The 24,561-nt window shown below is 31.9% G+C and overlaps 1 protein-coding gene across 2 annotated transcripts; it reads right to left on the minus strand.

Moving 5' to 3' along the window:
- Positions 1-7,458: 7,458 nt before the first annotated feature.
- Positions 7,459-24,259, minus strand: LOC128156720 (solute carrier organic anion transporter family member 4A1-like). Of its 2 annotated transcripts, none has more exons than XM_052818970.1 (13): positions 24,131-24,259; positions 17,745-17,965; positions 16,620-16,942; positions 15,367-15,573; positions 15,138-15,240; positions 14,901-15,022; positions 14,688-14,806; positions 14,186-14,324; positions 13,878-14,076; positions 13,605-13,779; positions 13,249-13,517; positions 12,434-12,498; positions 7,459-8,062 (listed from the first exon to the last, which is right to left on the minus strand). In XM_052818970.1, exons 2-13 carry the CDS (start codon positions 17,948-17,950, stop codon positions 7,779-7,781), a joined length of 2,211 nt encoding a protein of 736 aa, XP_052674930.1. In that variant the 5' UTR covers positions 17,951-17,965; positions 24,131-24,259; the 3' UTR covers positions 7,459-7,778. The 2 variants fall into 2 exon arrangements, with proteins under 2 accessions (XP_052674930.1, XP_052674931.1); XM_052818971.1 differs by having other exon boundaries at positions 17,745-17,952; positions 24,131-24,154.
- Between the last annotated feature and the right edge of the window lie 302 nt (positions 24,260-24,561).

A 24,561-nucleotide genomic window follows, 5' to 3' on the forward strand; every position in this document is an offset into this window, starting at 1 on the left:
AATCAAGTAAGCTACCTAATTTTTGTACAGGATGACAATAACGTAATTTAAATAAAAACTGTTGACGACTTTTCATATAAAAATATAACAATTGTTCATTTATTATTTTGTAAGGGAAATACCCTGACTTCTAGAAATTAAGCACACTCAGGCACCTGACATATATTTCTCTAATAGTAAAAAAATATATAAATCCTTCACCTAATAATAATTAAATACACTGTATTATTTGGTATAGTGTATATATTTTCTATTACATAAAAAAATATAAAACGTCATGTGCCTGTGGATCGAATTAATTAAGCTATGTCTTTTTGCTTATAAAGTCACGTTAACGGCCAATATATTGGACATATTTATCAAAGATTTTGACAATTTTATTTTAATTAAGAGACAATCATTATATTCCGATAAAATTGGAAGATCAGGGTTGAAATCAGTTTTTGAAAAAATAGACATTATTTGTATTCTGTTTTATGTACACTTGAAAACAAATAACCTATTTTCTTTCAGATACAAAACATTCTGACAGTAAAGACTTATAATTAATATGTCCTTGGTGACCTTAATGTTCTCGTCCACGAGGGAATGAAAATCAGCTCTATGTCCCAAGAAACTGCTAACCCGACTCGTCCGTCACATTCAGAAGCAAAAGGTCATCTTCTTAGCTTTAGTTACATAGTTTTATAAATGGATACCAAGTTTTCAGTCTTAATATTAAGGAAGGAATCTTTTCTGGTTTTCGACTTGTCTAACGTAAATTTGATTAATTGTTCATTAAATCGAGATAAGAGGAAATGATAATAGTATATTAATTATCATACAACTTGGCATAGAAAAAGTATTCAATGTTTAGAATCTAATAAGGACTATATTTTTGGCGTAATATTGGCGTAGGAAAATATATCACATACTTCGCAATTCAGAATTGCTGCAGATTAATGAATCTGTTTTAGCATTTTAAAACAATAACATTAATGTTGGATTTTATTTACAAATGTGAACTTATGATATGATACTTGGGTTTCAGAATATGTTTTTAAAATATGATTTACCTATCAAATTACATTTTTATATTAAGCTTTTTAAAGCGCCCATTCTATACATTGATTTTAGTGAAAAAATCACTAAAATCAGTTTTTCTCTCCTATAAAATGGTCAATACATTAGCTTTTTTGTCAATTTATATCTTTCTATAAATTCTTCATAAAAAATTGAAATCAGAAATATTTTATTATTGGAAGCATACAAAAATTATCAAAATGTCTTCAAATTTTAAGAAAATTAGAGGAAATGCAGACTAAGCAATATCAGTTTTAGTATAAATATTTATTCCAATTTAGTAGTATAAGCTGATAGACATTCAGATATTTACGGAAGCGTATTAGTGCCACATATACACTTCACATTTTTTTATTTTCTACACTTTAAAGTGTAAATTTTACACTTTAAAGTGTAAATTTTACACTTTAATCTGTAAATATTACACTTTAATCTGTAAAATTCACACTTTAATCTGTAAATTTTACACTTTAATTTGTAAATTTTACACTTATAAGTGTAAAATTTACACTTGAATCTGTAAATTTTACACTTTAAAGTTTAAAATTCACACTTTAAAGTGTAAAATTCACACTTTAATCTGTAAATTTTACACTTTAAAGTGTAAATTTTACACTTAAATCTGTAAAATTCACACTTTAATCTGTAAACTTTACACTTTAATCTGTTAAATTCACACTTTAATCTGTAAATTATACACTTTAAACTGTAAATTTTACACTTTAAAGTGTAAAATTTACACTTTAATCCGTAAATTTTACACTTTTATCTCTAAAATTCACACTTTAAAGTGTAAAATTTACATTTTAATCTGTAAATTTTACACTTTAAAGTGTAAAATATACACTTTAATCTGTAAATTTTACACTTAAAAGTGTTAAATTTAAACACTATCCTGTAAAATTGGCTCATATATACACATACATTGGAGAGTATTTATCATTTTCGATGGTTTGATCGAAGCATTATGGACTGAAATATTTTAATTAGTAAATATTTCAAACTTTGTTTTAAATACAGTGACATCATTACACAGTGATATTTAAAAAAAACCGTGGATTTTTCAAATAGATATAATTGGTTTTATGCCTCGGCTTTTTTCCACACTTTTTTATGAGGATTTTACAATAAAAATAACAAATAGTGTTGAATTACTTATCATTCAAAGAACATACATTATGTATCATTCTGTCTAAACCTCGATTTAAGTACGTTCAGTACTTTGAGTTGTGTACGTATTACAAAAAATTGATTAAATAAAATTGTACTGTATATCAATGAATAAAATTGATGCTTTAAACGAGTAAAAGTCTTGTATACATTTAGCAGACTCGAAGACTGTGTATTTGCATAAAAGTGAACAAAAAGTCAAAACCCCAAAACATTGTTACAGTTAATTCTACATTTTTATGTTGAGGCCACCATATAATTATGTGGTGGCCGGCTGACCGTCAGATAAATTAATGGTGATCGCTAGTTTTTAGTCCATTAAATTATCACTTTTTTTTAGGTCTTGTGAAAATTTTAATCTGATTGAAAGAGACGAGGGAAACGGCTTGCATTATAAAAAGCATTTTTTGGCCATGTGACATTGATACATTTTGTCTAAGAGAACTTAATTATAACTTTCAGTTTTTGAAATATTGAATACTGTTAATGAGAACTCATTTCTCGATTGCAATGTTTATTATTAAAGCAAGATCAAAGAAATGTCGGACATTTAATTAAAACAGCCATGTGGTGTTGACAGTATTTTACAGATTAATGTGTGATTTTTACAGATATATGTGTAAAATTCACAGATTAAATTGTGAATTTTACAGATTAAAGTGTGAATTTTACAGATTAAAGCGTTAATTTTACAGATTAAAGTGTTAAATTAACAGATTAAAGTGTGAATTTTACAGATTAAAGTGTGAATTTTACAGATTAAAGTGTGAATTTTACAGATTAAAGTGTTAAATTTACAGATTAAAGTGTGAATTTTACAGATTAAAGTTTGAATTTTACACTTTAAAGTGTGAACTTTACAGATTAAAGTGTGAAGTTTACACTTTAAAGTGTGAATTTTACAGATAAATGTGTGAATTTTACAGAATAAAGTGTAAAATTTACAGATTAAATGATGAATTTTACACTTCAAAGTGTGAATTTTACAGATTAATGTGTGAATTTTACAGATTAAAGTGTGAATTTTACACTTTAAAGTGTGAATTTTGCAGATTAAAGTGTGAATTGTACAGATTAAAGTGTAAAATTTACAGATTAAAGTGTGAATTTTTCACTTTAAAGTGTGAATTTTACAGATTAAAGTGTTAAATTTTACATATTAAAGTGTGAATTTTACAAATTAAAATGTAAAATTTACAGATTAAAGTGTGAATTCTACACTTTAAAGTGTAAATTTTACACTTTTAAGTGTGAATTTTACACTTTAAAGTGTGAATTTTACAGATTAAAGTGTGAATTTTACAGATTAAAGTGTGAATTTTACACTTTAAAGTGTAAATTTTACAGATTTAAGTGTGAATTTTACAGATTAAAGTGTGAATTCTACACTTTTACACATTTAAAGTTTGAATTTTACAGATTTAAGTGTGAATTTTACAAGTTTAAGTATGAATTTTACACTTAAAAGTGTGAATTTTACAGATTAAAGTGTGAATTTTACAGATTAAAGTGTGAATTTTACAGATTAAAGTGTGAATTTTACACTTTAAAGTGTAAATTTTACAGATTAAAGTGTGAATTTTACAGATTAAAGTGTGAATTCTACACTTTAAAGTATGAGTTTTACACATTTAAAGTTTGAATTTTACAGATTAAAGTGTGAATTTTACAAGTTAAATGTAAATTTTATAGATTAAAGTGTGAATTTTACAGATTAAAGTGTAAATTTTACATATTAAAGTGTAAAATTTACATATTAAAGTGTAAAATTTACATATTAAAGTGTGAATTTTACACTTTAAAGTGTGAATTTTACAGATTAAAGTGTGAATTGTACAGATTAATGTGTGAATTTTACAGCTTAAAGTGTGAATTTTACACTTTAAAGTGTGAATTTTGCAGATTAAAGTGTGAATTTTACAGATTAAAGTTTGATTTTTACAGATTAAAGTGTGAATTTTACAGATTAAAGTGTAAAATTTAAAGATTTAAGTGTGAATTGTACAGATTAAAGTGTGAATTTTACAGATTAAAGTGTGAATTTTACAGATTAAAGTGTAAATTTTACAGATTAAAGTGTAATATTTACAGATTGAAGTGTGAATTTTACACTTTAAAGTGTGAATTTTACACTTTAAAGTGTGAATTTTACAGATTAAAGTGCGAATTTTACAGATTAAAGTGTGAATTTTACAGATTAAAGTGTGAATTTTACACTTTAAAGTGTAAATTTTACAGATTAAAGTGTGAATTTTACAGATTAAAGTGTGAATTCTACACTTTAAAGTATGAGTTTTACACATTTAAAGTTTGAATTTTACAGATTAAAGTGTGAATTTTATAGATTAAAGTGTGAATTTTACAGATTAAAGTGTAAATTTTACATATTAGAGTGTAAAATTTACATATTAAAGTGTGAATTTTACACTTTAAAGTGTGAATTTTACAGATTAAAGTGTGAATTGTACAGATTAATGTGTGAATTTTACAGCTTAAAATGTGAATTTTACACTTTAAAGTGTGAATTTTGCAGATTAAAATGTGAATTTTACAGATTAAAGTTTGATTTTTACAGATTAAAGTGTGAATTTTACAGATTAAAGTGTAAAATTTAAAGATTAAAGTGTGAATTTTTCACTTTAAAGTGTGAATTTTACAGTTTAAAGTGTAAATTTTACAAACTAAAGTGTGAATTGTACAGATTAAAGTGTGAATTTTACAGATTAAAGTGTGAAATTTACAGATTAAAGTGTAAATTTTACAGTTTAAAGTGTGAATTTTACAGATTAAAGTATAAATTTTACAGATTAAAGTGTAAAATTTACACTTTAAAGTGTAGAAAATAAAAAAATGTTAAGTGTGTATGTGGCACTAATACGCTTCCGTAGATATTCTATCATTTCATTGAAGAATAGAATTTTCAAATCTTAAACAAATTTCTACAGGACTACTAAGAGCTACACTTATTTTTATCATGCTTTACGTTGAGGAAAAAGGTCGTGACCTTGACATGACCTTTCTGCGAAAACAAAAAGGTCAAATTTGATTAAACTGATAGAATCATTTGATAATATGATCCGTTTGACTGTGTCAAAATTTCATGAATTTCTTATAATAAGAAGTATGTTTGATGACGAGAAGACTCCTTCCTTAAACGATTGTTATACCAAATCAACCTTAACAAATCATAAAATAATCATATGTATCTGACAGTATGAATGAATTAAAATTTTAAAACTAAAACTATATATGTACATTTTAACCACGAGGCGCAAAATACAGTTGATTTAAAATCAAAAGAACACTACCCAGACATTGAAAGCCATGTATATGTATGTGCTTGTGACAATAGTGTTTCTTTATACTGTTTCAAAATTCAATTCTGACTTTTTCACAATAATCCTGTTTTCAATAAACACTTTGAAAGTGTGGGTGATTGTACATTTTACCGTACTTTTTCTACAAAATGACAACAGACAGTCTGATTAAGCCGTGGTCATGTAATTGTATATCAAGGTTCACGCCTTATAAAATAAACGATTGTCAGGTATTATGGTTACACAGGAGTTTCCAAAGCTAGAGACTTCCAACAAGTTTCCATCCAATGACATCATTTAAATGTTACTTTGTAAAGTGTATGTAAGGAATCTCGAGTATAGATATTCTTTCACCTGGTTGTTCTTTATGAAATATAAAAAAAATATGTGTCGTTTGGGTTTAAAAAGAATATGTGATAAAGAAAATTGTATGTGTTTTAAATATTTATTTGTACATAGAGCGGTACTGAAATACATTGGACCAAATAAATTTTAATGCCATTAGTAAGATGGCATCTCCCACACGTCTAAGGCAAAGTAACCTTAAATTCATATTAGTTGCATGACCAATGGTGTTTTGGTATTCATAACTTAAGCTGCGGTCTGTCAACCTGAATTTTCTCACTGAATTTTTCAACAAATCTACAGTCTCAATTAAGGACAAGAAGTTAATTTCAGAAAATTAAAAATATATACTCCACGTTTGGAAAGTCTTGAATGTTTATTCAAATCATATCATACTTTAAATTTTAACTTTTTTGATTTCTGTGTGATATTATTCATGAATAAGATAATAATTTGTATTGGATTTGACCGAAGGATTTTAAAATAGGTAAAATATCAGCAAAATTTGAAACAGGAACAACGATAGCAGTAATATTCATAAACTTTTGAGCAGTTGTCTTTTATATGACATATATGATGATTTTGGAAATTGGACCTCAGACAGGAGGAAAAATGTCAATTTGGCATATGTATAGTTGTCAGAACTGCAGGATCTCATCGTCAACTTTGAAAACCACAGAAGATGGGTGGATAAGGTGTGTAAAATGCTTATACACGGTCGGACAAGTTACTGAAAAATTAAAATATCAATAAATCTGATATTTTTTTTTAAAACAATCATTTAAAACAATATACATTTTACATATCATTGATATTTAACCTATAAACATTTTCAATACTTGGAATATGTTGACTCAAACAGGCGTATAAGTATTAAAGCCTGCAAATAATATCATTCTTTAGAACTTCAAGGCATTTTCTTTTATAGAGTTGGTCTGTGCTCCATATTTTTCACATAGTCTAAATAAGGTCCATTGGAAAAAAACCGATTTCAATCAACAAAAACGTGGAGAGATGACCCACTATACACTAAAAATATCATTTTGTATCCCAACAATAGAACGTTTTGAAAAAAAATAATATAAGTCAGTAAATTCGTGGTCAAAGTCACACATAATATTCAAACAGCCTTTGTTGTGTTTGAAATGGCTCAGTGGTTAGAGTACCTGACATAAGCTAACCTAGGGTTTTTATGTTATGGGTTCGATACCGCTAAATTTCTGGCAATATTTTTTTTGGGTCTTTTGTTGAATATATTAAAAACTGAATATAGTTAGAAATTGTGTTTTGCAAACTTGTATAAAAATATAATTTATTTGAATCGATTTAATTGGGAAAAAATAAATTCAAAATTGTATTTCAATACTTAACCGAATGAGCATTTGCGCCATCTTGTTCCCCCATTTTCTTTCTACCAGAGAGCTACTCGTCTATTAAAAGTTTTCATAGAGATTTCATTCATTTTCGTCTCGTGTTTGAATTTATTTGATTCATGATGAAACTCTAATTGAATAGTATTAAAATCCAAACTAGTCTTTGCCTTTTAAATAAATCAATCAAAACACGTAATGATGACTTATATTCCAAAATGGCACATACACTATGCGAGTTTCAATTTCAAAAATGATATTAAAGTTTAAAAGACACAATGAACCGAACAATAAACAAATATTATATATAAAATGTTATATTATAACATAAACAGTAATTAAATTTAGAGTACTTGCTCTAAGACAACGGCGATTCATAATTTTGGCATTGAATTAAAGATATAACAAAAAGAATGCGATGGTTTCATCAATCGTCTTTGATAATACAATTGAGTTTTTAATTTGTTAGATAGCTGCTCCATTAAAAAAGTCTGTAATATTCTGTACATGGTATTTATATAACACTTTCTTTAGCGTCAACAAATTCGTAAGGCTTAATGGACGGTTTTTCATCTTCGTCGTCGGAAAAAGATTTCACCGGTGGTTTGTAAAAGTACTGAGCACAGAAATAAAACAAAACACTCAGGAACTTAGTGAGACACCACCAGATAAACATTTTAACGCCCATGTCTGTCTTCTTGTACACCCAACAACTTCCGGTTTCTCCGCACACTTCCTGCCACACTTGGCATGCGCTATCGATGATAGATCCAAGAATTAATGGACCAGGAGTTGTTCCTGAAATAAAAAAACCGAAGTGTAATTGATTACTTCTATTGGACAATATCGTATGCATGCATAGTTTTTAAAATATAGTTTCTTTGTATTATTTTCACATCGACAAAAAAACCGGAATTGTTTTAATTGTTCCAAATAAATCAAAAATCCCACTTCAGTTAAAGAAAACAAGACGTGAATGGAACAAGAGGCCCATGGGCCACATCGCTCACCTGAGGAACAATAGGTATGATAAAATCAGCTTAATGGAGTCATAATACAAACTATCTGGACAATGTACAATAATACATGTAGATCCTGTATAAATAAAATCCATTTTCCCCTGGATATTCTTATGTTTATAATCATTAGTCCCTTTTCTAACAAGATGATTTTATAGTCTTATCATATGTTGAGTATTGCAGTTCTCAAAATGATCCTTAACAATAGTTTATATATTAGATATAAACGTACATCAAACTATGAACCTTCTCGGGAGGCCAAAGAATTGTCCTGGGGCCAAAGTCTTAACAATTATAAAGAAACATCTGGCTGATTAGTTTCTGAGAAGATTTTTAAAGATTTACCCTATATATTCCTTTGTTAAATTTTGACCCCCCCATTGTGGCCCCACCCTACCCCTGGGGATCATGATTTTCACAACCATGAAGCTACACTACCTGAGGATGCTTTCACACACGTTTCAGCTTTCCTGGCTGATTAGTTTCTGAGAAGAAGATTTTTAAAGATTTACTCTGTTTATTCCTATCTAAAACATCGACCTCCCATTGTGGCCCAAACCTACCCCCAGGGTTATGATTTTCACAAATTTGAATCTACACTACCTGAGGATGCTTCCACACAAGTTTCAGCTTTCCTGGCTAATTAGTTTCTGAGAAGAAGATTTTTAAAGATTTACTCTATTTAATCATATGTTAAACTTCGACCCCCATTGTGGCCCCATTCTACCCCCAGGGGTTATTATTTTCACAACTTTGAATCAACACTACCTGAGGATGCTTCCAAAGAAGTTTCAGCATTGCCGGCTGATTAGTTTCTGAGAAGAAGATTTTTAAAGATTTACTCTATATATTCCTATGTTTAACTTCGATCCCCCATTGTGGCCCCACCCTTCCCCCGGGGGTCATGATTTTCACAACTATGAATTTACACTACCTGAGGATGCATCCACAAAAGTGTCAGCTTTCCTGGCTGATTAGTTTCTAAGAAGAAGATTTTTAAAGATTTACTCTATATATTCCTATTTTAAACTTCGATCCCCCATTGTGGCCCCACCCTACCCCCGGGGGCCATGATTTTCACAACTATGAATCTACACTACCTGAGGATGCTTTCACACAAGTTTCAGCTTTCCTGGCTGATTAGTTTCTGAGAAGAAGATTTTTAAAGATTTACTCTATATATTCCTATGTTAAACTTCGATCCCCCATTGTGGCCTCACCGTACCCCGGGGGTCATGATTTTCACAACTTTGAATCTACACTACCTGAGGATCCTTCCACACAAGTGTCAGCTTTCCTGGCCGATTAGTTTCTGAGAAGAAGATTTTTAAAGATTTATTCTATATATTCCTATGTAAAACTTCGATCCTTCATTGTGGCCCAACCCTACCTCCGGGGATCATAATTTTCACAAATTTGTATCTACATTACCTGATGATGCTTTCACACAAGTTTCAGCTTTCCTGGCTGATTAGTTTCTGAGGAGAAGATTTTTAAAGATTTACTCTATATATTCATTTGTTAAACTTCGACCCCCCATTGTGGCCCCACCCTCAGGTGAGCTAAAAAGGTTAAGTTTACAATACAATAAGTTGTTAAAGTTGGTGTCTGGAAGAACAGACTTTGAAAATTTTCTTAATGAATATTGACAAATATTTTACTTTTTTAAGCTTTAGTTTTTAAGATCTGTGTACAAACATAGAATTGTGAGCAAATCGCTGTATCTTGCTTATAATTCGAAGCTTAACACTCAAATATGGTTAGTAAATAGAAATTGTAAACAATTAAACACAAGAAACATGCACTACATGTATAACAAATAAAGAACACAATTTATTTTTTCGAAATGAATCATATATATATACATGTATATACCTACATATTTCCGTCAGCGATATCAAACTCTATTTAAACTGAATAAACTCGAAAATATGCCGAGCATCTCAACAAAACCTTTTGCATTAATCTACATGTACCATTACGCAAAAGATAATGCCGAATTACCGATAGAATGAATTGTATTTCAGTACCCGTCCCCTACATCCGATTTTGCTTAATTTGCGCAGGTAAACAGTTAACTGTTTGATTTACCGAAGTCTCTGTTTGATTTGATACGTAAAAATCACGAAATACAGACGATAGTTTCCAGGTTACAAAGCATAATGAGAACGAAACGAAAATCAGAACAAGCTAACACCAACGTCATGTGTGAAAACTGTCAACGCATTGAAATATTTAGCCTCAATTTACTTCACAAAATCGGCACCAATATATTTTGTATGTTTCAAAATTTCCCTTCATACGCGAACTGTTGCAAAACAAGCAAATTCATCATAGTCAGATCGACCCTTTTTCGTATAATGTCATGGCTGCTTTAAACAAAGAACCTCGTTTTAGAAGTATGGAATCATTTTACCGGATGCCGAACCCGAAGCTATTAAACTGATTGAAACACGCATTTCCTTTATTATTATTTTCGTAATAACTCAGATTTGAAACAAAATTTCCACTTAATTTTTGCAATTTATATTTTCCTTCCCATAAGGATAATTTATGCTAAACTATGTTGAATTTGCCTCGGTAGTTCTTGAGAAGAAGATTTTTAAAAATGCACCCCCCTTTTTCTACAGTTTCAAGGTTTTCTCCGCTTTGAATACAGATCAAACTTTTATTTCTGCAATTTATATTCGCCCTCCCATAAGGATGATTTGTGCCAAATTTGGTTGAAATTGGATAAGCGGTTTTAGAGAAGAAGTTCAAAATGTAAAAAGTTTACAGACGGACAGACGGACAGACGGACGGACAGACGGACGACGGACAAAATGTGATCAGAATAGCTCACTTGAGCTTTCAGCTCAGGTGAGCTAAAAACGTCTCAAAATCCCGAATTTGCAGGAATGTTTTTATTACTGAAACAGGGAATAGTTCCAGTTTAGCGTAGTTATTCCTCAGATAGGTAACTACATGTCTGCCCAAAAAATGACGTTGTTTCAACCGAAATGTACACAAATTGCGTTGTCTTACCTTAGCAAAGAAAATCTTGTTGATTTCAAAGAGCCATGGCTGAGTGGCCAGCAATGAAAAAGACAGGCCTACATTACATTGCTGTTTGACACAACTACCTAAAGTCCAAGCTCTTGTTTTAATTTAAGACATTTGTTTTGAAAGTTTCTGGTATATTGAAAGATGATGAATTTATTTAGTTTTCTGAAGATAGCCTTCTAGAATATAAATGCATGTGACTGTGTGTATATTGTATGGCATGGTATAGTAATGGTGTCTTTATTTTCGTTTTATTTTTTGTTAGAGCCTTTTACCATATGTTGGCACACGCTTGGTGAATAAAGCTGAGAAAATATTGTATGCTTTTATGGTTCACTTCGATGTTCTTCTAACAGCGTAACCTGTGTCTTAATATGTGCCCTAGTTACTGCAGAGCAGGCGTAAGAGAGGCATGACGGAATCCTTCATCAGAATTACACTTTTGATGGTGTGACTTTTACGGACGAAAGTCGATTTCAATTTTACAGATGAACCCAGAAAAAGTGGGCAAAATATGGACACTTTCTGTAAAGAAAATGGTGCCGAAGTTCTCACCAGCTGTTACGGTGTGGGATGAAATAAGCAAGTTGGGTTTAACTCCACTTGTTTGTGTGAGCAGAAATATATCCACAATAAAAAACTGTGAAATTTTAGTAATGGTTTGCAATTGTCTAATGTGACAAATGATCTAACATACGTTTTGAAACAACGCTAGACCGCACACCTTAATCTGTTCCCTTGAATACACAGAATCACATGGCCGAAATGAAATGGCCTGCCGCTTCCCCGGATTTAAATCCGACAGAAAATGTTCAACAGATCATGTAAAATCGTGTGGAAAAAATTCAGCCAGCAAATATCACACACTAGAAAGTTACAATCGTGAAAACGTGGATGGGTTTAGATCAGAACCATATAGACTCGTTGATATGCAACGGCGCATCGCGACACGGGGGTCTGGCTGATTATTAACTTATGCATTTTGAACTTACTAGTTCTATATTCATTCATTTGTTTCAAAGTGATGACATTGTTGCAGATTAAAGAATGAAACGACTTAAATTGAAATCTGGATTTGCTTTGCACATTACTATAACTTTGCGAGTACCTAAGAGTCTGAGAAAGAGCCACTGCACCCCGATTGCAAGAGTTTTCTGTTTAGGTGCCACGCATCTGAAAAACATTCAAATAGGATGAATCGCAGGGTAACATTTTATCTATTGATCAGTGATAAAAAAAAGAAAAAACATCTTAAGTACAATAAAAAATAATTATATATCAAAATGGGCATAATTATGTATTTGTTGTACAAGAAACAGAAATTAAATATTTAACAGGTTGGGACCAATCGCCCAAATGGGATATAATAGCCCGTTTGGGATATAATAGCAGAAATGGGATATGAATTTAAAGTGCAAAAAATAAAAAAATTTGATTTTGAAATTTTTGATAGAAATCCAGATTAGAACAGAAGAAATGTAACAACTTTTTGTAAACAACTTTTTCTGTAACCGTACTATTATCGAGATTGAACCCTCAGTATATCCAAAACTTCTTGGGGATCAATCTTACAAACTATAGACACATAGAAAAACTTCTTGACCAAAAGTTGCTGCATTTGATACACATTAATGCGGATTTATATAAAAATACCAAATCAATTTTTTTTATCATTTGCACTTTAAATTTATACCCCATTTGGGCTATTATATCCCAAAAGGGCTATCATTATACCCCATTTGTGCGATTGGTCCCAACCTGTTTAAACGATCGAAAATCGCTACATGTACTCAGAGAGAAAGCTTGCAAATGATATTATCAGATTTACTTGCTTTTACTATGTGTTATATGTCTAATATGTTCAACAATGCAGTTAAATTGAAGTATAATTTACATTGTAAGTTGCAGTGTTTTCGATTTTACCTTAAAGTCGCTGTTTGTGTCGGTGAGACGGTGGTAAACGTCATCAGCATGCCTATAAATAGCAACGGAACAACGACCCAGATCAGCTTGCAGTCGCCGGGACAGATTCCCTGGAAGGCGTTTGGCATGGCTGTAGCGTTCGTTTGATTGGATATTACGGTAGATGACGTCACTGAAATGGTTGTAGTTTCTGCTGCTTCTCTCGTCTTGTTCTCCATCATCGCTGCATACATAAAGCTGTTTTGAATACAGGTACAGTCCATATAAGCCTGAAAAAAACCCAGTTGTTTTTTGATTCGAAACAAATATGTACAAATGATTTTTTAGATATAAACACAAACGGTGCTGATGAGTACCTTAAATTTACCCATAGGGCCGTCCATCCACTTGTAATTAAGTCTACATCCTGCATGACAAGGGGAAAAGTAGACCTGTCCGTCCATACCACACACTGGTTCATAGAAAATGGATGAACAATGGCACGCGGCATTGCAGGAACCTGTTAAGTTACTCTCGACATCTCCAAATTCTCTAAAACAAATCCTACCCCTTATTCCCATGACTCTATTTTTCACTTTACATGCATATAAAATATCAAAAGTTGTACGATATTGAGTAGAAATACTGACCCTTTGGTAATATATTCTGAGGTTACACCAGCCATTTGCATTTTGGGGCATTGGATAAAGAATAAACACCCAAAGATTAAAGCAATGATAGCCACAGTAAGGTCCATTCTTATGATCCCCCTCACTTTCAATTTGAGCTTCTTTACCAACAATCCTCCCAACAGCATTCCTCCTCCAGCGCCTGGAACTGTCACAATTCCTAGAAGATATTTTGTTCAAAGTATGTTATTATTTTACTTATGATTAACAAATAATCATTTTCAGTTATATTACCAAGGTCAGCAAAGAGTCATGTATATCAAACTAACCCATCAGAAGTCCAGCAAAAGGAGCTGGTAAATTGAATTTTTCCTGGAAAAACTTGGCTCCAAAGGCAGCTATTCCACTGACGATCATCCCCTCTGTACAAGTTGCCTGGGCAAGGAACAGGAAAGTTGGGTTCATTATCTGTTATATAGGAAATACTTGTCACAGTTCTTCTTATTCCAAAATTTAGAAAAACAAGCGAAAATTGAATTAACTAACAATCTTAAAATAAATGTCTATCGGTGATAGTTTAAACAGACCGAATTTCGAATATATTTGCAAGTGCATTAAGAGAACGCGTGTTTAAGAGGTGCTAGAATCTAAGCAAAAGAGTGATCTGGAGGGTGGTACCAAAAAAAATGAACGTGCCTTAAAATGAAACGGAGACTCATCTTAATTTAAATAAAATCGCTCCAGCCATTTCAAAAGCATTAGCTTACGCACAATACTAATATTTTTAATGTGTTCAAAGGAGCAAAAGATAACAAAAGTTAGCCCCCGTACCAGCGCCACCAACATCCGTGGGAAATCCCTCCATCCGGGTCTCTGTGTAGGGTCTTCATCTTCGGTCTTCGCCGAAACGTACGCCTCTTCCTCCCGCTCTTCCAAAAGCTTCCTGCTTCCTGTTTATTATAATACCAAACCATCCGTCAGAATTCACAAGAATCACGAATTCTTGTCTAGTGCATATCATATCAAGATGCCTATTATTAATACCAGGAAGTCGTTTAGGAAATCCAAGAACAGGAACAGTTATCAGCATCATTACGGAACCCACGATGAGGAAGTTGATCCACCACGCCCCAACCCAGCGAGGGTCAATCGGTGTCAAGTTTAGACTGTCAATTAAATACTTTCAATTGTTATAAAAAAATTTGGCGACCTTATAATATTTTTATAGCAATGTGGATACTAAGTAGCTTTGGTCATATTGAAATAAAAAAAAACACCTACTCTTCGGGATTTACTTTATCAAAATCTGTGTAAATAGACAATGTCTGAGCACCAAGCATGTATCCCGCCGCCACGCCCACAGAGGCCGCTGCATATATGAGTCCTGAATACACAAAACAAAAATACCAACATCTGTAGGAAAAACATCACATGTATTTTTGAACTTAAAGATGTTGCAATTAAGTTCCATCATAAAGTTCAATGATCCTTTACATCTAGTATTATCTACCTAAGTAAAAGGAAGTGTTCTTGGCTTTCGTGTTGTTGTCGATGTAGGTTGTGCCCAGAGTAAACATGGGGGTGGATCCGGCGCCGTGGAGGGCGTTGGCCAGCATGAACACATATAGGTAGTTCTGAACATTGGATTCAGTGTTGGTCTCTAAACACGGCGTACTTGTGGCGTTCGCGTAACAAACGTTCTCGAAATCATCAGCATCTAAATTTATAGTAAATGCATTTAGGAATCGCTTTCATACCCATTGTTAGAAAGCCTAGCCAACTCGTTGAGGGTTTCCCTCGTTTTCAAAAATAACATGACCCTTTAGTTTGGAGTAATACAAAGTGTAATGAAAACATGCATTCTGAGATAGGAGTAAGTTTCACTACCGCTCACTTACAATAGGCAAACTTTTCGTTTGGTTTTATAATTTTAGGCCAAATCCACACGGGGGTCTTCACACTTTTGTGAGAGAAATGAATGCTGACAGTAGAACTATTGTTTATCCATGATCCCCCAATAACAAAAAATCCGCTTTCTAATCAGTGGATTAAAAAACAATTATACTCTGTCCCGAGTTTTTGCTTCCACCACTTTTGCTTGATATTTCAATAATAGTAAATACCTTTGTGCTCAAACTACGTTCATCCACTAATATGAAAAATGTCCAGATTATCTGTTTAGAAACGCCCCCTCTACCACTTCAGGTTTCAATACACATCCAAAAATTGAAAGTCTACGGAGATTTTGCATTGGATCAGCCATTAAAAAGCCCGGATGATAATGTTGAAAAATTGCGCGATGTATTCCGAGTGTATTCCGAATGGAGAAAAGATGTAAACATTTCCCATTACAAATCTCCGTACGAAAATTGTTTTCGTTCCTGTAAAATTTTATGAGTGAAAAGGGATAATTGTTCAATGAAGATATCTTGGATATATTCCCTTTCATCGATTTCAATTGTATTTCTTTCACAGGTATGTGTATTTTTATTAAAAATCATCAAAAATTGATGGAAGCAATAACTTGCGACAGACTATAGTAGTTATGAAACTACTTATTTTTCAGTTTGTTCACCGTCAGTAAGCGTCATGAGTTTGCGACGATTACAAGTTATTTGTCTTACTTTGAACTCAAAGAAGAAAACATTACACTTCTTATAAGCAGATTTCGAGTTCGATTGGATTTAAGAAACGTTTCCCAAATGAGTTGACTATATTATAGTTAAAATGATTTATATTGGGTCAATGAAACTGACTGGTTACCTCCTGACACGCTGTATAATCCTGTGAAGAAGTGGGGTAATGAAAATATGAAGGAGCCGATTCCGAGCGTGATGATACCGAGCCCGATCAACCGAGGCTTGTGTCTCTCTCCGCCATAGAAACTGATGAACAACACTAAGAAGAAGGCGATGAAGTCGTTAGAACTAACGATGAGACCGGACTTAGAGCTGGGAAGCTCGAATCTCTTCTCCAGCGTGGAAATGATGGCGTTGATGACGCCATTGACGAGGTATCCCTGGAACAAGCTGAACACACAGGTGAAGAATACGTACCACCGGATGGAGTTGAAGACCTGGAGGCAGCTAGAGAGAAACAGGAAAACATAGGTGAAGGAAACGTAACCATTGGAGCGAATAAAGACCTGAACTAGTGAGAAACGAAAAAATATAGGTGAAGAATGAGTACCATCGGTGAGAGTTAAAATCGAATGTTTGGATTGTTTTATATATACAAAAGAGTAAAATATGCTTGACATGTATTAGGCCTACATTGTTACTATTGATCTGTGTTGTATATTGATCTTAGTTATTGAACAATAAGATCGAGATTCGCTGCGATTATTACGAAAGTCTAACTGGGCGAAATTAAGAGAACCATCGGAAATTGAAACATTGTCACATATTTTTACTTAATTATATCTTTTATTCATTGTACTAAAGCAAAACATGGTTTTAAGTTTAGCAGTTAGCATATTCGTTAAACGCTTTATATAATGTAACCAAAACTATAACGCAACCAGATGTTTTTTAAAGCGTTACCTCTGATGCATCAAAGAATTGTAAGTACTGAAAGCTGGACCAGTTACTAATGTTTGAAACTTATTTATTGGACCAGAATGACAAATTTTTCAATTTTAAATTTATAATTATATAATAGTGGTTATACTATATACGTGCTGAGTTGGACAATGAAACGACATATTGAATGACTATTATTAACTGAATAATAAGATAAAATGAAAATATTGATGTAAATATTACAAATAACTTAGATTTACACAAAGCATTAGCCAATCTTTTTGATAATAATGAAAGTAAAGTTGTTGATGAGCTACTTATTCAATTGAATGCTAGGCTTGTTGATGATTCGATGGTGAACACTTACTCTGGTGTAAATTTCCCCCAGCCATATCGGAGGTGTTTCCTTTCCCATTCCTCGTCCTCAACTTCACCCTCGTCTTCTGAGTCGGGATCGGGATACTGAGTTCCAACAGTCTGCCAGCTGTTACCATTGTCCAGGTTCAGAAAGCTTGATCCCCATATGTGACTTTTCTCATCCTGACTTCCGTAGAGATCTGTCAAGTTGTTCATTTCTATATATGAAAACTGGAAGTAATATTCAGCGTTTTACAAATAAGGAGTTCCAGAAAAATGGTTAGTTTAAGTCATTTGAACAAGATAATGCAAAATAAAAACTGTCTATAAGAATTTACACTGAGGTGATTCCGTCTCGCCTTTTTTTAGGGGGGGGGGGGTTAAGTTTTTTTCCTATCATTAAAATCAATTAAATAATTATTATCAAAGAACAAACTTTGATTATCCAAAATGTACGTCATTTTCTTAACAGATATTCTCAACTGAAATCAAATTTTAAAACGTGTAACAGCTTTACAACTTTTATCAATAGTTGTGAAGTTTTAAAATGCAAATTTTTAGAATTTATATTAATTAATTGATACAAAACAAAAATTAGGAAGTATTACAAATATTGTTACTTGCATATATTTTTACGATTTCGTGATTTAATTCCTTCTTTTCTGCTTAAAATATAATATTTCCATGTATTACCATTAAATCCGAAAGTAAATTTAACTGTTTCTACCCCTTGATGAGCAAGAATGTCCTTTTGCAAATATTTTAACTTCATGTTGAAAAACAAAGTCTTTAAAACCTTTTTTTTTTTTTTTTTTTTTTTTTTACAGAAAATAGCTGTTGTGTCAAATGTTAATAGCGTTTTTTTAAAAAGTTTTTCTTTATGTAATGATTATGTAAACTGTTGCGTTACATGAATATATTACAAAGCAAGTATAAACAGCATCGTAAAATCTTGGTACGGTCGGAGATCAAAACATTTAACTATACAGTCAAATGCACGCTACTTTGTATCTCACACATTACCATTAACATTAGGTCTATTCCATTTCTATCGATTATTATTGTACATTTTCAATTCATTGTATCTAAGACAAGAAGTGATTCGAGAAGAGGTAAAACTTAAATATAGAAAAAAGTTGCAAAAATTAAACAAATAAATATATATATATATAAACGTGCGAAAAGACGACATATATCAAATATTATTACACAAAAGTCTGATTTTATAAATATACAGAATGATACTTAATATTATCAAAGAATTGTAGAGTGGTATTCATAGTTAGATAACCGAATTACATAACGTTTGTCTCTTGACTTTATTTAAAGTATCGAGTTGTGTTGCTGATTAACATGTATCATTGTTTAAATATTGACTTTCTTGTCCTTTCATTGAATTGTCTAACAAATAAGCAGCAATAGCACCTAACACTGAATTATTCGTAATTCGAACTTAGTTTCGTTAAGTTACCATTTGAAATACTGTAACCTATAAAATGAGGTTCAAGAAAAAAATTTCTTAATTTGGTCTTTGTAATAGCATGAAATTGATTAGAATTGAATAATTTCATGTCCTATTAGTGGATTGCATCATGCACAAGAGTTAACTTGGATTTGTATGTAGCTACAAAATGAATGTTTGTTACTGTTTTATTTGCTAATGTGTAAATATTTGCGAAAAAGTCGGATTGACAACATTAAGGACTGTTTTTAACAATTATTATTTTTTACTTAGACTAAGGGTAAACAGGGATTTCATCAATATTTGCTGAATACTAATTTTCGTGAATTTCGTTTTTAAGTTGATCCACAAAATTACATGTTCATTGAAGTGAAATTTCTATTAATTAACATTTTGTTTTTATAGGGTCATTGGCTACGAATTTACTTATTCTTGAAACTGTGATTTTTTCACTTTATCCTCGAAAATTGATACCCTCGAATATTAATGACACAGTATACTTCAAATGTTTCATGTGAATAAAAAATGTTATGCATGGCACCTTATCTATACTGTACATAAATATGTTCCTCAATAGTAAAATGGTTGCCTGAAATATGAAGTCAGGGAGCTGTTGATACTTTAATATTTTGACGTTGACGTATTTTCTTTTCAAATAGACATAAAATTTACTTAAAGAAATAATAATATCAATTTTTAGATTTTATTTTAAAACCCTCAAGGACTTTTACAATTTTCAATTTATGAAAATTGAATTTGATAATGTTTTTTTTATTTTCCTTAAAATACGAGATATTGATTTTATCATGCTTAACAAAGATATTTTTAATATTCAGCCAAATAATTATTGTCAGAGCCCCGGTTGGAAACAAAATACAGGGGTCACAATTCTTTTTCACGTAGACGAAGCCCGTACCACTAAATGCAGACACCTCGGTACAACTAGATACTAGTATTGTGTTTGTCAACATATTATGAGACAATAACAGCCAACTGTCGAGTGACCATGATAATATCAATCAAATCTCTAGAGGACATTATCAATGATAGAGACACGAGGTCACCGGGGCACCTTAACCCAAGTCTCTGAGACAACTGACATCTTAGAACAGTATGGTATAGCGAACAGTTCTGTTGATTCCCGAAAATCCTTTGTAATTTTATTCTAACATAAAGGCCTAATCAACAAGTCATTAACGAATTAACGATTAATCAAGAACAAGGGAATAGCTGTATAAAGGATATAATTACTTATAAGTTTTAATCTGATTTTGCTCGTTTGTTAAAATCTGCATACTAACTGGTCAATGAAAAGAGACATTTGATTGGCTCAATCAATACACAATCCTGTTTTTCTATTTGCAAGTAACATTAAAATACCTCAGTAGTTTCTAGATTGTTCATAGCGTGTTATTTTGAATATTAACAGTGCACAAGAAGAGTGAGTTCTATATTTCGCTTGTTACTAGACAACATTTAGGTTATGATTAGAAATGCATTACCAAAGGTTTGAAAAAAATGTTTTCCTCAAACCATAATCATATTTCTTTTAATGTAAATAAAGAATCTTATATTGATCAAACAACAACTACCGGTAATACATGTCGCATATTTATCATTGTTCTAATGCATTTCTTTGCATCCTAAAAATGAAGAGGCCAGTGAAAAAGGCAGAATGAAAGCTTAAACATTCTTTTATCGCAACCACTAGTCGCCTCAGATTTTCTTGATTTCGCTTGTGTACAAAACCTAAATTTAATTAAACATACTCGTTGTGTAAAACACAACATCGGAGTCAGAAGTTCACTTAACTTTATTTTTAGACAAGGTCAAAACTAGGGGCTTAAAACCAGCTGATTTACTTTGTGTCCCCTCGGACATTGAGAGGTCTATCTTCATTGATAAAAAGAAATGAAAACTATTAAAAGTTGTCTGGTCTTTCAAATTTAAGAAACTTTCAAAGAATTGTTCATTAAACCTGGGTGAAACTTGATGTGGTAGATAAGCGGTTTTGTAGATTGTATCTCATCTGTTCATTGGAGTACTACTTTATCAATTTTAAATCATGTTTAAATATTGACATTCTCGCCCTTTCATTAGATTGTCTGAAGAGTTAGCAATCATGTCATTTGACCAATATGATATCATTCAATTGTTTTTTATTTGAACTTAGTATGTTTTGGTACCTTTGTGGTTGAACGAAAAATGATAGTTTAAACTATTAAATGCAAACACAACTTGAATTTATGATTTTTTTATAGCACTAAACTTTGACCCGTGCTAGCACAAGTTGACATTGCAAATGATATCGGACATTTACGAAATGGATACATCGACACACCGTATTGTTGACATTTACATAACCAAGCATTAAGCCTACAAAAACGCTATTAATTTCACTACGCTCTGCTTAGTTAGAATAATCCACCTGTGTCTCGGGACAGGCCTTCGCCACAATTAAAATGCCTCCTATATACCCGTAAAGTAGCAAAAATTACAGAATCGCTCCGAAACGACACTTTTTCACCTACGTTTTTACTCGCTTTAAATTTTCACACCATGTTGACATTCGGAACTCTTGGGATTTTTCATTTTAAATGCACTGAGTTACAGTTATCTCCCCTATTTTCTTTGATTAACAGAATATATAGCAAATTTTCGATGAAAATTAGCACGTATTTGTATTATCGTTTCTGAGTTTATCCATGCAAATGTGATATAAAATTTTAAGAGTTTCCCGTGATTAAGCATGAATGTAATGCACATGCGCAATATTGTAAAACCCAAAAAATCCAAATGATTTCCGGATTTTATTTTTTAGGAATTTTCGTTAATTAGAGAAGTTTGATTGAAAAAAAAATAAAAACAAATGGTAATCTTCAAGTACCAATGATGTTTAAAATATATAAAACAAAAGGCATCACTCTACGAATCATCGGTATTAAAGCCCGAAAATTCGAGTCAATTATTATTTCAATATAATAGTATAGATTGGAGCTATATAATTTCTGGTATCGCATAATGCAAATTATTTTTCTTGCATCGTGCGAATGCTTTCTCCTTTTCAATAAAAGATGATCAATAAATATATGGTATGGCGAATCAAAAATCTTTTTCTAAAAAAATTGATATCCTGAATGATAGATAATGTTTTATAACTGACGTGTTGTTGTTAAGCTAAGTAAGGAAGGAATTTAGATCGCAGTCAACAAAAGTCACAACTTTGGAATTCGTCTTTTGAAGAAATCAAAAATTAAAATATATAATTAAAATGAAAAATCAAGGTAATAAATTGTTTTTGCACAATGACCACAGAATGTCATAAAAGGGCCACAAAAAGAATCTAATTTGTTTTAGACAAACACAGGACTTTAACGTGTGCACGCAAAGGTTGATCGAGTAAGATGAACAGAATAATAGATGTAAAAGAAGATAACTGTATATCACTTTAGTAAAGCAAGTGACACTATTCCAGCACAGACCAAAACAGTACAGTAACTGTGTTTGTGAAGTGAGCAATGTGGCTCACGAGCCTCTTGTTTCATCACATTTGTCATTCAAATTTAATCATTGACCCGTCTGCTGTCCGTGACGACAAGTTATCTACTAGGTTTATCAAACAGCAAACAGTCCAGCTCATTACGTTACTATGCTTACCGCCCTGATACAGCGGTATCGTTGTCATTTATTGAGAAATAAAGTTTAAAATCGATTAAGATTCATATTTTTTTTCTTAAATTTTCTTAAAGACATGAAGTTTAACGTTGTTGGTTTGTTAAAATATATAAAGATAACCATTAGTGAATGAACCTGAGAATCACGTCCCAAATCCCAGAAAAGGGAACCTACATTTTCACTTATTAGTCCCCTACCGGTTTTCACCGGAGGGGACTATAGCTTTCCTCTGCGTCCGTCAGTCCGTCCGTCTGTCTGTCCCACTTCAGTTTTGCACACTTTTTTCTTTATGCGTTTGAGTAAAAATATGAAATTTGCTGAACAGCTTCAAAATGTCAAACTACAGATCAAGTTTACACTTTTGTATCGTCTGGTTGACATATTTTCAAGAAAATTAATTTTTTATACTCCAATTTGTTAATGTTCGGGTTCGATATTCAGCATAACAGTGCATTCTTTCCACAATTTCCACAAACCGGTGGGGGACGTGTATTGCTTATGCAATACTCTCAGAATGCTTGTTATAATAATGTATACTCAGAAAAGCCCCGATCTTTTTATTTCGAGATGTTTGCATTAATATATTTTTAAAAAGGTTGACAACTAGTGTAGCTAACTCTGAGAATTTCTTGTCAAGACGGTAGGGGCCTTCGCTTTTTTCCGTCTACAAAATTTAAAATTGGAATTGTTTTTCAACTATTTCGCCTTGATGATTAAACCATGGTGTTTTCTATTGTGTCCTGTAAGTTTTTTCTCTGATAATTAAGCTATTTTGTCAACTTTTTGAGATTGCGGTATCAAACAATTGGACTAAATGCTAAATTGATATATCAGATTTAAAATCGTGTCAAAACATTATATTAATATTTAATTTGTTTTGTCGTTTTGTTCTACTTTTTAACAGTATATATGCCGTGTATGATGAATTTCACCATGTGAAAAGTGAACTTTCTTTCAAAATGATAATGTCAATTATTTAGTAATCAGTTAATAAAATATCTTACTTCATGCAGATTTCATATACTAGAATGTTTTGATTAGTTTGACATTTTTTTTAATTGCTAATAAGTTTCTATATGAGTATTTTGATAAACGTTTAAAGCTACAAACAGGTAGCATTGTCTTGACTGATAATTGTCTTTATCTTTACACTTACCGACAGTGCAAATACAGTGCAAGTAAAAAAAAGGTCAACGTTTGGTTGCTGCAAGTCACCTATAGAATAGATAATATTTGGGGAGCACGAAAAGGGGACTTACCTCCGTGTACGTTAGCTCGTCGGATACCAAATGACAATATTAGGGTGAAGGTAAGACAAGCATTCAAAACCTTGATAACAGGAATCCATATATCTTAAAGTTTTCAGATAAAAGGCAGGTGAATTGAATGCTAGGTCTGCATAACACTGATGGGTCACAGTTTGGTCAAATTTCGAGACAGATGTCCTCTAGGTCCAAGAGCACGGTGATACAGGTCTACTGATAAGATGCGGATATTTCTTGTTTGGCCGAAATGCTTTAAAAAACTCACAATCTTTCAGCGAATTTACCAGGTACATGTACCTTTTAAATAAAATCAAATATAGACTTCTATAGGGAGAGAGAGATTTATGTTTTGGAGTTGTACGTGAACTTCATTAACAAAAAAATGGAAGTCGAGAAACAATGAATAGAACACATTTTCAAAACAG

Source organism: Crassostrea angulata, chromosome 7 (assembly GCF_025612915.1).
Source record: "Crassostrea angulata isolate pt1a10 chromosome 7, ASM2561291v2, whole genome shotgun sequence".
Taxonomy (NCBI): Eukaryota; Metazoa; Mollusca; class Bivalvia; order Ostreida; family Ostreidae; genus Magallana; species Magallana angulata.

Bases quoted from the DNA above. Each gene is read 5' to 3' on its own strand.
- LOC128156720 (XM_052818970.1), bottom strand. From the start codon at position 17,950: ATGAACAACTTGACAGATCTCTACGGAAGTCAGGATGAGAAAAGTCAC. The intron at 14,077-14,185 runs GTTAGTTTGATA...AATATCTTCTAG, and splicing joins TTTTGCTGGACTTCTGATGG to GAATTGTGACAGTTCCAGGC. The intron at 13,518-13,604 runs GTACTCATCAGC...GGTTTTTTTCAG, and splicing joins GCCCTATGGGTAAATTTAAG to GCTTATATGGACTGTACCTG.